At 40.0% G+C, this 11,790-nt stretch overlaps 1 protein-coding gene across 1 annotated transcript; it reads right to left on the reverse strand.

Moving 5' to 3' along the window:
* Positions 1 to 254: 254 nt before the first annotated feature.
* On the reverse strand, positions 255 to 11,777 carry SCRN3 (secernin 3). The gene is made up of 8 exons (XM_063318175.1): positions 11,453 to 11,777; positions 10,241 to 10,412; positions 8,516 to 8,697; positions 7,428 to 7,627; positions 6,372 to 6,584; positions 3,867 to 4,029; positions 3,213 to 3,393; positions 255 to 788 (listed from the first exon to the last, which is right to left on the reverse strand). The coding sequence occupies exons 2-8, from the start codon at positions 10,409 to 10,411 to the stop codon at positions 633 to 635; spliced, it is 1,266 nt and encodes a 421-aa protein (XP_063174245.1). The 5' UTR covers position 10,412; positions 11,453 to 11,777; the 3' UTR covers positions 255 to 632.
* Positions 11,778 to 11,790: the final 13 nt, after the last annotated feature.

The following is an 11,790-nucleotide window of genomic DNA, read 5'->3' on the forward strand; positions in this document are numbered from 1 at the left end:
ACATCACTGTGTACATATTGTTATTTTTAGATTAAAAGCATTAGTATGACACCATATCCAAGCTAGATGTTTTTCATACTTATGCAACAGAACTGTACAGAAAGGAGTATTTCTTAACTTAAAATTGTATTCCTAAATATTTAAAGTTGATCTGAGAAGCCATTTTAGTCTTTAAAATGTCTTAGGGTTTATTTGGTCAATGCATAGTAATTCCAGAATTAGCTATTTTATTTATTTAGTAACTTGATTTATTCATTTTGCTTCCTGTCCAGCTAGAGTTTTAAATGTTGAAGTCACTGGGAGTTGGGCAGAATATAAATTTTAACAAATTATTGTTATTAACTCTGCTTATTAAACATGTACTGTATGATACTTGGCTATATGTATATGAAATACCACACAAAAACAGACTGAAAATGCATGCAAAGTAAACAAAAATCAGTAACTTTGTAGATGTTTTAAACTTTGTGGATAAATTAGCAATTATATTCTACTAAGGCTAATGCCAGTAGTTTATCTTCCAGCCAACTTACACATAATAAATGCTATTTGGCCAGAAGTAGCATTGTACAATGCATAAAACGGCTTTGGAAAATAAACACTTGGGTTAAGAAAAGGAAACAGATACTTCCTCACACATATATATGTATTTCTTCTTCTACACAATTTGAAAAGAGATTAACTGCTTGATCAACATCCAGGTAACCACTCTGGAGAATTCGGTCTATCTCATCAATCTTCGTTTTCTCCAATTTTTGGATCCGCTCCATGATCAGTTCTGCCTTTTCCTATAAAACATATTTGAAATTGGATCAAGCACAATCCTTGGGCATAGCAAATGGTTGCCACAATTACATACAGCATGCTGGCGGGGGAATTCTGGGGGCTGAAGTCCATGCATCTTCAAGCTGCCAAGGTTTAGAGAGACCCACGTTCTAGTTCACCTTCAGCCACAGAAACTCACGTGCTGAGTTTTGTCCCGTCACTTACACCCAGAACAACATCACACAGTTGTTGCTCTGGGGGAAAAAGGAGCACTGCATTTGGAGCTCCTGAATGAAAAGTGGGATGAAAGTTAAATCCATTACTCTTTTTAAAACAAGCAGCATAATGAAACGATTTCATATGAGGAAAGATTTGCACAGATGTTGAGTCTTCAAGTAGGTAACAAATCCCCTAACAGGACAGCTTCGGCTCAAGACTCCAGCCAACCTGAGAAGTAGCCTCTGAGTTTAGCTCTCTAAAATGCTGTGTTGCTAAAAAGTGTTAAATGGCTCAGAGGGAGAGCTTTCAATGTAGCCGTCTCCCCCCTGCCCCCACTATCACCACTATGCTTTCCTTCAGATTAATACAGTAAGATTGCAGTCCTGTGGACCTGAGACATTGCTAAGAGGGGTTTCTACTTGCAGAAAAACATGAAAATGCCTAATCACAGCTGTGCTACAATCCTGGCAGTTTCATTGTTTTCTATAGGTAAGAACTATAGAAATGGCACTCATAGAGCTCAGCAAAATGGAAATGTATAGAGGCAGACCAGCCCTGGCACAAGCAGGCCTCATGGCTGAAGAAAGATGTGAACTTTCTACAAACATTAATGTATGGGTAAGTCCTCACGTTACAACAGCAATTGGGACCAGAATTTTCATCGGTAAGTGATGCTGTCATAAACCGCAACGTCACATGACGCCATCACTTAGTGACGGCAATCATGGCAGTCCTGGTTGCCGTTGTAACTCCAGGACCATGTGGGTTAAGTGGGGGCCTCATATGGCCACAATGTGGGAAGAGGAGTCCCAGGCAAGCAGGCCAGTGGGTGAGAGCTACAGGCAGGCGGGTGCTGTGGGTGGGTGCTCTGGAGCATGGGTGAGTGGATGCTACAGAGTGTGGGGTCAGGCAGGTGCCATGGGCAGGAACTATGAAGTGCAGAGGCGGGCAAAAAGGCAGTGGGAGCGACTCGCAGGAGTGACTTGTAACCTCCTGCCAGCTTCCCCGTTGACTTTGCTTGTGGAAAGCCAGCAGGGTAGGTCCCAAATGGCAATCACGTGACCATGGGACATTGCAACCATTGTAATTGCGAGCCGGTTGCCAAGTGCTCAAATCGCAATCATGTGACCGTAGGAAGGCTGCAACGGCCACAACTTCAACTACCGGTTGTAAGTATCACTCATTCAATGAAATTTTGAACGGTTGCTGAACGAGTGGTCATAACCCAAGGACTGCTTATATTGTGGCCTTGCATTTTGGTACAGGCTTCAACTGTTCTATGACATACATCCTTATGGCTGGAATAAAATTTCCAAGATACAGAACACCACGTATTTTTCTTTTTTGAGAATTATTTTCCAATAATACTAGGGAATGCACATTTCAAAAATTATTTGGAAAAAGTGCTTCAGAATGCATGGGAAATTCAGCACAGCACCTCCTTAAAACAATTGCATCTTTTTTTCAGATTTCCTCATGCCTGAAAAAGACACGGTTGCCGTAATGAGTAATCATACTCATTTTCCAAACCAATGCAGCATTAGTGGCAATTCTGAAAGTTCACCCATAGCAGGATGCCAGTTTATGGCTGGGATCCCCAACATTTTTGGGGCTGAGGCCTGCACTTGATGTCCAAGTGGCATACTAACTGAACGTGACCTGTGGGTGGTCATGCACATCACTACAAAAATTAGATTACCAGCAAAGAAGCTATTTAGAGGAGAAAAATGAGAGAGCATGATAATTGCTAAACAACTGCCTCACACATGCTGATTCTTCTTTGCAAATGTGGGATCCTAAGAGAGTTATTCTACTAGCAAGGATACGCATCTGCATTATACAAAGACACTGTTTTTCTTGTGCCAGAAAAATGAAACAGAACAATCTAAACTGAAAAATTTATCCATGATCTTCCATAGCTTCTATGCCTTGATAATAATGACGTAAAAAAACCCTATGAAATAGATGCTAGTGTTCTATCAAACATACCACACTTAATGCAGGGCTGTTAAAAGTATACCTAAAAAGAGTTTTTTTGGGAGTTTACTGAGAATGCACAAAACCCACTCTGACTTTTCCATAAATGCATGTTAACCTATGACTAAAAAGTGATATGCCACAACTATCTTTTCAAGGTGTATCAGCTCATACAAACACAATGAATTCTAGAAGTCCTTACCTTGAATTTTAAAATTAAATCACATTTTGCAGTTCTAGGATCAACCTACCTTTGAGGACTCCATCATGACAACTGCCCGTTCATGTTTTCGATAGAGCTCATGTCTTCTGTCCAGCTTCGTATGAAATCGTGGCTGCTTCTTGACTGGATCCTCAGGGCCAAACACTGGAGAGCTGGTTTTTAGAAGCTGGGTGATATTTTGCACAAAAATGAAAGGTTTAAAAACAGACCTACAAAATAAAATGAAAATAAGCTAATATGCAAATCAATAGCTTCTTTCACATTCCAGTATTATGTTCACTCAGCATAAATCCCAGGGGAGCCTAACTTTACATCAGTTGTCTCAGTCAGAATCTAGTCTATTAGGTGGGAAACTTTCTAGAACCAAGAAGATGGTTACCCAGCAGGTAAGATTCCTAGTATACTGTAAAAGAAGAAGAATTAATGCTTCCACCCAAAAACCGTTGAAGTGTTAAACACCTTCCTTGTTACAAAATTTGCTTAAGAAATTTTATCTATCGGATTCCTTGTTCTTGCACTTTTCTGAAGCTTTTACTGATCTTTATTTACAATGGAGAATGAAGTTCCTCCCACATAGCTTGTATTTAGTACTTCCAGAAAGGTTTGAAGCTTTTTATTTAAAATGGCAAAAAAAGGGAAATGGTTAAGATTTTGTTCTCATGATACATTTTATTTGTGCCACCTTTCAGGGTCTGGAGTTCCAGTGAAGAAATGAACGCAAGGGAGATTAGGATCTTGGGGAAGTATAGAAACCATGCTTCCTGTGGTCATGAAAGCACCTTCCATGTTGAGACCACTCTCTTTATCTCGAAGAATTGTCATCATTGTCTCAGCTGTTATATTACCTATGTAAGATAGAACATTTGTTTAATATATATCCATTTTTGCAAATTTGCTAAAAAGCAGGAACAATAAAGCAACTTGTATATTTAAAAGAAATGACAAGAAATGGCAACACTATAACTTCAACTTCCCTTTTCAACTTTAGATTTTTAAAAATACTGCTAAAGACTTACCTGTTTACTCTGGCAATCTCTGGAACCTTTGTGACCCTACTATATTTGTTATTAAATATTTTTAATTTTTAAAAAAGTTTAGCAATAGTGTTTTAAGGTTCTAAGATTATTTTAATTGTGATTTATTGTTGGGAGCCAGCCTGTGAAGGGATAGGGCAAGAAATACATCTAAATAAATAAATGTGCTTGGTATCTTTTTCTCAAATGAGAGGATATGAAGAGGACCATTCAGTCTCTACTTCTAACAGAAAAAATCCTTGGACCACTCCTGAGGTCTCTGTTGCAGAGAATAGAAGTCAAATGGGATTCTAGTTAGGGTTATACAGAGGAAAAGCCAACAGAAAATCTTGCAGGAAAACAGAAGTAGAATAAAACAGGAAAATAAGAGAGTAATTTTGAGAAAGAGTATTCTATGAGAATGAGAGATGAAGCAGAAGGCAACCAAGCGAGTAGAAGAGGCTGGGAGAATGAAGAAGCAGACAGGGTATATGCACACGATCAAGAGTTGGTTGCAGGCTGGAGATTAGATACTGTCTTGATATAATCAGCCAAACCTCTGGTCTCAGGCCTCTGTAAATCTAAAAAAATGTTTTCCTTGCTTAGCGACAGTTGCTTCTCCAATTTAGATTTTCAGCATTTCTTCCTGTAAATTTAGAATACTCAATAACCCTTTTAGAATAGCAATTGCAATATTTAAAACAAATCCTTTATATCAATTTTAGAAGCTTTCCTCTTAAACAAATGGAAGTAAAATCTGTAGAGACCAGAGCGCTTTACAGTACTGATTCCCTCTCAATTATGCTTTTTTAAAAAGCTTAAACTGCATTGATTTGAACACCTGGTGTAACTTAAAAATGGTTCAGGTAAGTACCTGGAAAATAGGTATTTAGAAGAAAAACACGAATAGAACTTCAAAACATCCATAGCCTCAGATGGGTATTAAAAAACTGTTCAGCATTCAGAACCTACCATTCTGAAAATGAATGAGATCTGCATGATCACAGGACTATTATAGAGGCAAGGAATCCACTGGGAAGCCCAGAATAACTACTGCAGTTGAGAATGGCAAGACACAGTAAAATCAGTATTGAAACAGAAGGGTGTAATTGTGTTTAGGTTTAATTTTTTTTTCAAAGCACACGTGCCTTTACACATAATTCTGATTTGTATGTTGAAGCTGATAGTAGCAAGGGAGAAAACATGGCCTCTTCCCTGACTCAGTTGTTTTGGAAACTCAAACTAAGAGTCCAGGCAGGGGGAAGAACTATCTGAAAGCAGTGTTCCCCAACGGGGCTCCCTCCAAACGTGTGGTCAAGACTGCAACTCCCAGAATCCCCAGGCAGCAGGGCCATTGACCACACTGTTTGAGACCCTGGGGAGGTAGGACAGCTCTAGAGTACGAGTTTCTGGCAGGATATTGGTGGGTAAACAACAGGAGCCTTGTTCTAAATAATATACACAGTAGGATTACAAGATTGCCGCAGCACCTAGTGAGAAAGAGGTGGGGCGGAAAACAGGCATGGGGAGAGAAAGAGACAGTACCGATCCAGACAGGCACTTAAGAGAGAAAAACTTAAAAATTGCTAAAGGGCTTAAGTTGCCAACTCAAGGTGTATCCTGTATCAAGAAAGTATTGGTACCCCTTGCATAGACAAATGATAAATGGACAATACACTTTACAGTGGCATAAGGTCTCCTGCAGCATTTGCTTTGGAAACTAGATGACCCGAATTGCCCTGCACGTAAAACCTGAACCATGACAAGACCTCAGAGGAGAGGCTTAAAAGTAGTATTTCACTCAAACAAGCAACCACCGTAAGAAAAGCCACAAGAGACGTTTTCCCACAGAAAGCAGATGTCATGGTCTTCTTAGTATGTGCACCAGAATGGAGCTTAATAGAGACTCATGCTGGAGTTCAGCTATTTAAAACGAACAGTCAGTTACTGTATTTATTAAGGATTATTCCAAAAGTTATGGAGTTTGGCATTTGCATCTTAAATTATTTTAGGAGGGCAATATGCAGATCTGGAAAAAAAAATATGACTTAAGATATATATTTATCCCTTCAGGTTAAAAAAAGTTGTATTTTGAATCTCATAAAACACTACATTGAAATCCAATGACTTTCTAACTTGCAACTATAAAGCCACAGATAACTTAACGAAGGTACCTGTATGTTTCTTCAATAATTTATTGCCTTCACAGAATCTGCCACTTGTAGTTGTCATCCTGGCAGTATTTACATATGAATATGTGGCAGCAAAATCAAATTCTTCTTTACCATCCCACCAGCCTTTGCTTAGGGCATAATTCCTTAGCTCTGGATGTTCATGGTCAATTTTAGTTGTTATTGATAACTGGTTGGAAATATTCCGTGTTCCTTCTGTTGAAAGGAAAACAAGCAATTGCACTTTTAAATGTTTCTGCACAAAACTGACCTATTTAAAAATTATTAAATTGAGATGTCTAAATTTGCAGTAAGAAATTTCAGGAAGAAGCTAAATCCCACAATATAAATGTTGACTGCTTCTTGACCCATCCCTTTCTCATTTGCAATAATTATACCTGGCTACAATGAACACATCAGGCAAATTATAAACAATACTTTGCCTCCCTGCTAAAATTGTAAAGATCCAACAAGAATCAATTTAGGCATCAGAACTAACTCAATACTGTGATTGGAAAAGAGGAATTAAGCACATGATTGAAAGTAGCCAGGTCTTGGCAGCTGAAACATCTAAGCCGGTTTGTAATATAAAACTAAGATTCTTCATTACAACTGCTCACCAACTTTTTTATTAGATAAGGTGGCATGTTGCAAGGAGCTGCTAATCCTCCCAATTGACTAGGAGGGTCATGGAGTCATCTGGACCTGCAGGAAGAGTCATTTCTAAAATGTTTTCCCTTTCCCACCCATCCTCTTTTTCTTCAGTGCTGAAGAAATCTGAAGAAAGGGATGGGAGTTGTTCCAGAAGCCTTTCAGGTTTACATGAGGAATACAGCTGCTTCATATTTTTAAAGGCTCTGCTGGCAGAGAAGTGATTATCCAGAGAATGTTAACTGAGCAGAAACAGGCTTGCTTTCTATAAAAACCATGATAGCACCAGTGACACCACTTTTATCACCATAGCCCTGCTGAAGCCACAGAAGATAGATATTTCTATCTGTGTGTATATTCATCATCTACTGAGAAGTCTTGAAATTGAATAAAGGTTATTATTCATACGTTCTACTTTCTCTGCAGCCCAGTACTTTCCAGATGTTTCCAGAATCCAAGCTTCTTTTCTGTCCGCTATCAAAAAGCTGTTATGGTACGTAAATGTCATTTGACTCTCCATACAGTTTCCACCTTGATTGTACTTGTCCACCAATTCAACAATAATACTGATAGCTTTTTCTGCAGTATCCGCTCTTTCAAGTCCAAGCCTAAAATCAAATCAAAGTGTTTAGCTTTCTGTAACATTCTTCATCTTCAACTTGAAAAGATAGAATTTGAACATGCACATTTATTTCTCACATTGAGGATCATACTCAGAACCTGAACAAAAGGTTTTTGGGACGAACGCTATCCCACACCTCCATACAGCATCCTAGCAACTACAGAACTGTTACTATGCGATGACACATGTGTCATTTGTCTATAAGCACATGCAAAACTTTCCTACAGACATCCTTGAGCTAAGTGGGTTGTCTACAGGAAAGCCAGATTTTATGAGCTAGTAACTTATAGCTCTCATGGTTCCTGGGCCAGGCCGAAGTAATTCCTCCAAATTCTATGTTTTAGTTTTCCGTTTTAGCAGCACCATTCTGCCTTAAGCCCTCATCTACCCATAAACTTGTACCCTCAAGATCAAATACCAGAGTTGCTTATTTTCCACCTCATGCTGTATTTTCCAAAGGCACAAGTATGGGGTTCGACAAAACCTCACAAGTAAAAAACCTCAAACAAAAATAGCAGCCTCATGTGGCGCAGAGTGGTGGTAGGCGGCAGTATTGCAACCGAAACTCTCCCCACGACCCGAGTTCAATCTCAGCGGAAGCTGGATTCTCGGGTAGCCGGCTCAGGTTGACTCAGCCTTCCATCCTTCCAAGGTCGGTAAAATGAGTAGCCAGCTTGCTGGGGAAGGCGATGACTGGGGAAGGCAATGGCAAACCACCCCACTCTATAGTCTGCCAAGAAAATGTTGCAAAAACAGCGTCTCCCCAAAGGGTCAGACATGACTCGGTGCTTGCACAGGGGACCTTTCACTTTCAAAAAACAACCAATTAGTTCCCATGTAGTTTCACATCTTATCCAGCAGGCTTAATGCCAACCTGACAAGGTCCATGCCAAGGAGCGCTTCATCACTGCAGACTTCTTCTTTTCCCCATACTGCTTCATTCCCAATGCAAACCCCACGTTCATTGGCTCCCATTTCAGCACCCCACAGCCAGGATGGACGACTCAGGACAACTGCGTATGTTTCTGGTGCTTGTTCGATTTCTATGTAAGTACACTGCAATAATAATTTCAAAAATATTCTAAGAATTACTTCTGAAATCACATACAGCAGATTCAGCACAAAGGGGACTTCCCAGAGCTTCCCCTGTAAAGCTCTGGGACCCTCAAACAACTTCTCACCGGGTTTATGAGATTCTTTCGAACAAAATGAGGTCCTGGAATTTAGAGGTTCCAATAGAAGGCAATGAGATCAAAAATCTGAGTGCCCCTCACAAATTTGTTCATATTGTCTAAATGTAGTGAATCATGGGCTCAAATCACGCCGTTAAGTTCATTTTTCTTATGCAATTTTATTCATTTATCTATCTATCGAATTTGTCACCACCCATCTCCTCCTACCAGAGGGGCTCTCGGCGGTTTACAATAAAACACTAAACATACAATATAATTACAATATATAAAACACAGTATATAAATAAACAATAAATATAGGTAAAAATAAAATCCAGGTGGTAAACGATCTAAATTCAGCAGACGTATCCTCATCCAACATTTTACCTTTAAATTCAGGATAAAGGCCTACAGACTGGAATTAGAAATGAATTCCAAGAAATTGATAAAGTGTTTCTTGAAGATAACAAACTGGGATAAGCAACAGCGCAAAGTGGAAGGAAGGAAGCCCATGCCCTAAATATGCTGCAATACTATATTCTAAGCTAGAAAATACATTTTGTTGAAGGCCCCTAAACAATTTTGCCTGAGTTGACTATCTGTCACTGTACTAATGTAAGAACAAAGGTATCATTGAAAATTGTGTGTTCTGACCATATATCCTGAGCCAAATATTAATACTGATGAAAAAGATTCAATAATATATTTGCTTGCAACAGGTCCCAAAATATCATAGGACTAGGGAAGACTGATGCCTGAAGTTATAGAGAAATACTGCCATTTGGTGCAAATAATAACTAGATTCCAACACATTGTGCTAACCCATAGTTTGTTTAATCATGGTTTGGATTACATTTGGCTTGGATTATATAATGATAACTTAAATCATAAACCACAGTTTATAAGTTGCAATGGCTGAGTTTGCACAATACACAAAACCCAAGATTAAGCAAACCACATGTTGGTTAATTGCAACCTTGAACCAAAACCTAACAGCTAACTAAGTTGGATTCTCCAATGATCTGGCTTGGAATAAACCAGATTTTGATGGTTCTAAGAAAGACAGTATTTATTCTTTCCCTGCCACTCATAAGCAACTTCCATTCTTGGTTCCCAATTCCAATCCAGTAAAGGTGTCTACTACAAAAGTGATGAAATGTAGATCATGACATCACAACATATAGTAAATCCCAGCCTTCTGTACTTGTGTCCAGATCCTGGTTGCAAGTACACAAGTCACATGGCTTGCATCAAAAAATTGCAATGCACATTTCATCATCCCCACCCCTTGTAGATACCTACGTAGGCAAGCTGTATAACTGCACTAGCTTGTGATTTTGGAAACAAATGTTTACTTTATCTTTTAAGGTTCTCAGATAAAACTTCTCAATAGGTTTTATGATCGTTCTAGAAAATGTTGCTGTTACCTCTACTTTTTGTCCTGGGTCATGAATAGCAGCAGGAAAAAACACAATCTCCTGGACTTCATCAGAAGGCCTATCAGAATTTTTTCCAAAGATGATTTGGCTACCTAGCGTGGCTGGAGGCAGAGCCACAAAAGTATCACAGGAAAAGGGTTCAGCAATACTATTAGCCATCCTGAAAAACAAAATAAAGTAATAAACAACCATCTCTCTCTAAATCAGGGTTTCTCAACCAGGGATCTGTGGAACCCTAGGGTTCTGCAAGAAGTCACTAGGGGTTCCCTGGTAGATCACAATTTATTTTAAAAATTATTTCAAATTCAGGCAACTTCACACTAAAAAGGTAAGTTTCATTCTTTAGTTTAAGAACACTGTGAATGCATATATACAGGCATACCCATGAAACGAATAGAATAATTTTGTAACTTCTGGCCTATATTTGAGCCTGAATGTGCAGGGGCTCCCTGAGGCCTGAAAAATATTTCAAGGGTTCCTCCAGGGTCAAAAGGTTGAGAAAGGCTGCTCTAAATGCTCCATAACTGATAAACCACTATCATAATTTCCCTTGAGATAGTAATATATTTTACGAAAGATATAGTGGGGTTCATTGCTGACTGGGGAATTCTGGGAACTGAAGTCCACATGTCATAAAGTTGCTAAAGCTGACAAACACTGGTCTAGAGACCAGGAAAATTTTGGATCTTACACAGCCCAACCACTTTTCCCACTCTTTATTAACAACAAGGTTAGTGCTACTGAAATTTCTACCAGGGCTAGGAGGAAAGATCATCCCTGGCTCAATTTCATCTTCAAGTGAATCTCTCCCCCCACTTGGACTGCAATGCAATCAAAGGGTGCAAAATAGGCCACATGAATCCAGCTGCTTTTTGAGATCAGATGCCATACATGGTAACTGTGGAATAGGCAGCAGCAGGAGGAGCACATCAAGTGAGAATTGCACGTGGACATAAGAAAGGGGAAGGGGGAAGGAAGGGAAACACTGCCAGCTAAACCAAGAGGCTGTCAGAAAGAGAGAATGGGCAACTCCACCCTCGGCTTTCAGAAGCCCCACTCTCCACTGGTACTGTAGTTCCATACATGTTAGTCCCAAACACGGCAAGGAGGTTCCTTGGATGCTTCTCAGAACTGGGCTCGTGAAAGGCCGGTGGGGAAGATTTATTTACCAAAAAAAACAAACACCCACCCACCGCTTACTCCCTAGCTTCTAGGCTGCTTGCACAGAGTAAAAATATATTAACCCATAACAGGGTTAAGGCGCCACAACACGACTGCTCATGCTACCTGGGCTTCGGTTCGCCTTTAACCTGAAGCCAATGTGGCTCGCCGAGCCCGGTGTATGGCTGTACGTGTGCGAACCAGGCCCGGGTGGCTCGTTCAGCAGGGCGAAAGCACCGCAGAACTTCACCCAGAGCCACTCTCCTGCTCCTTCTGCGCCGCACCGCGCAGGCAGCCCCGGCAAAGCCCTACGTCAGCTCCGAGCTGGACTGCAACTCGGTCTGCCGTCACCGCCTCGCCTCGCCTTGCCTTGCGCG

Source organism: Candoia aspera, chromosome 1, assembly GCF_035149785.1.
Source record: "Candoia aspera isolate rCanAsp1 chromosome 1, rCanAsp1.hap2, whole genome shotgun sequence".
Lineage (NCBI taxonomy): Eukaryota > Metazoa > Chordata > Lepidosauria > Squamata > Boidae > Candoia > Candoia aspera.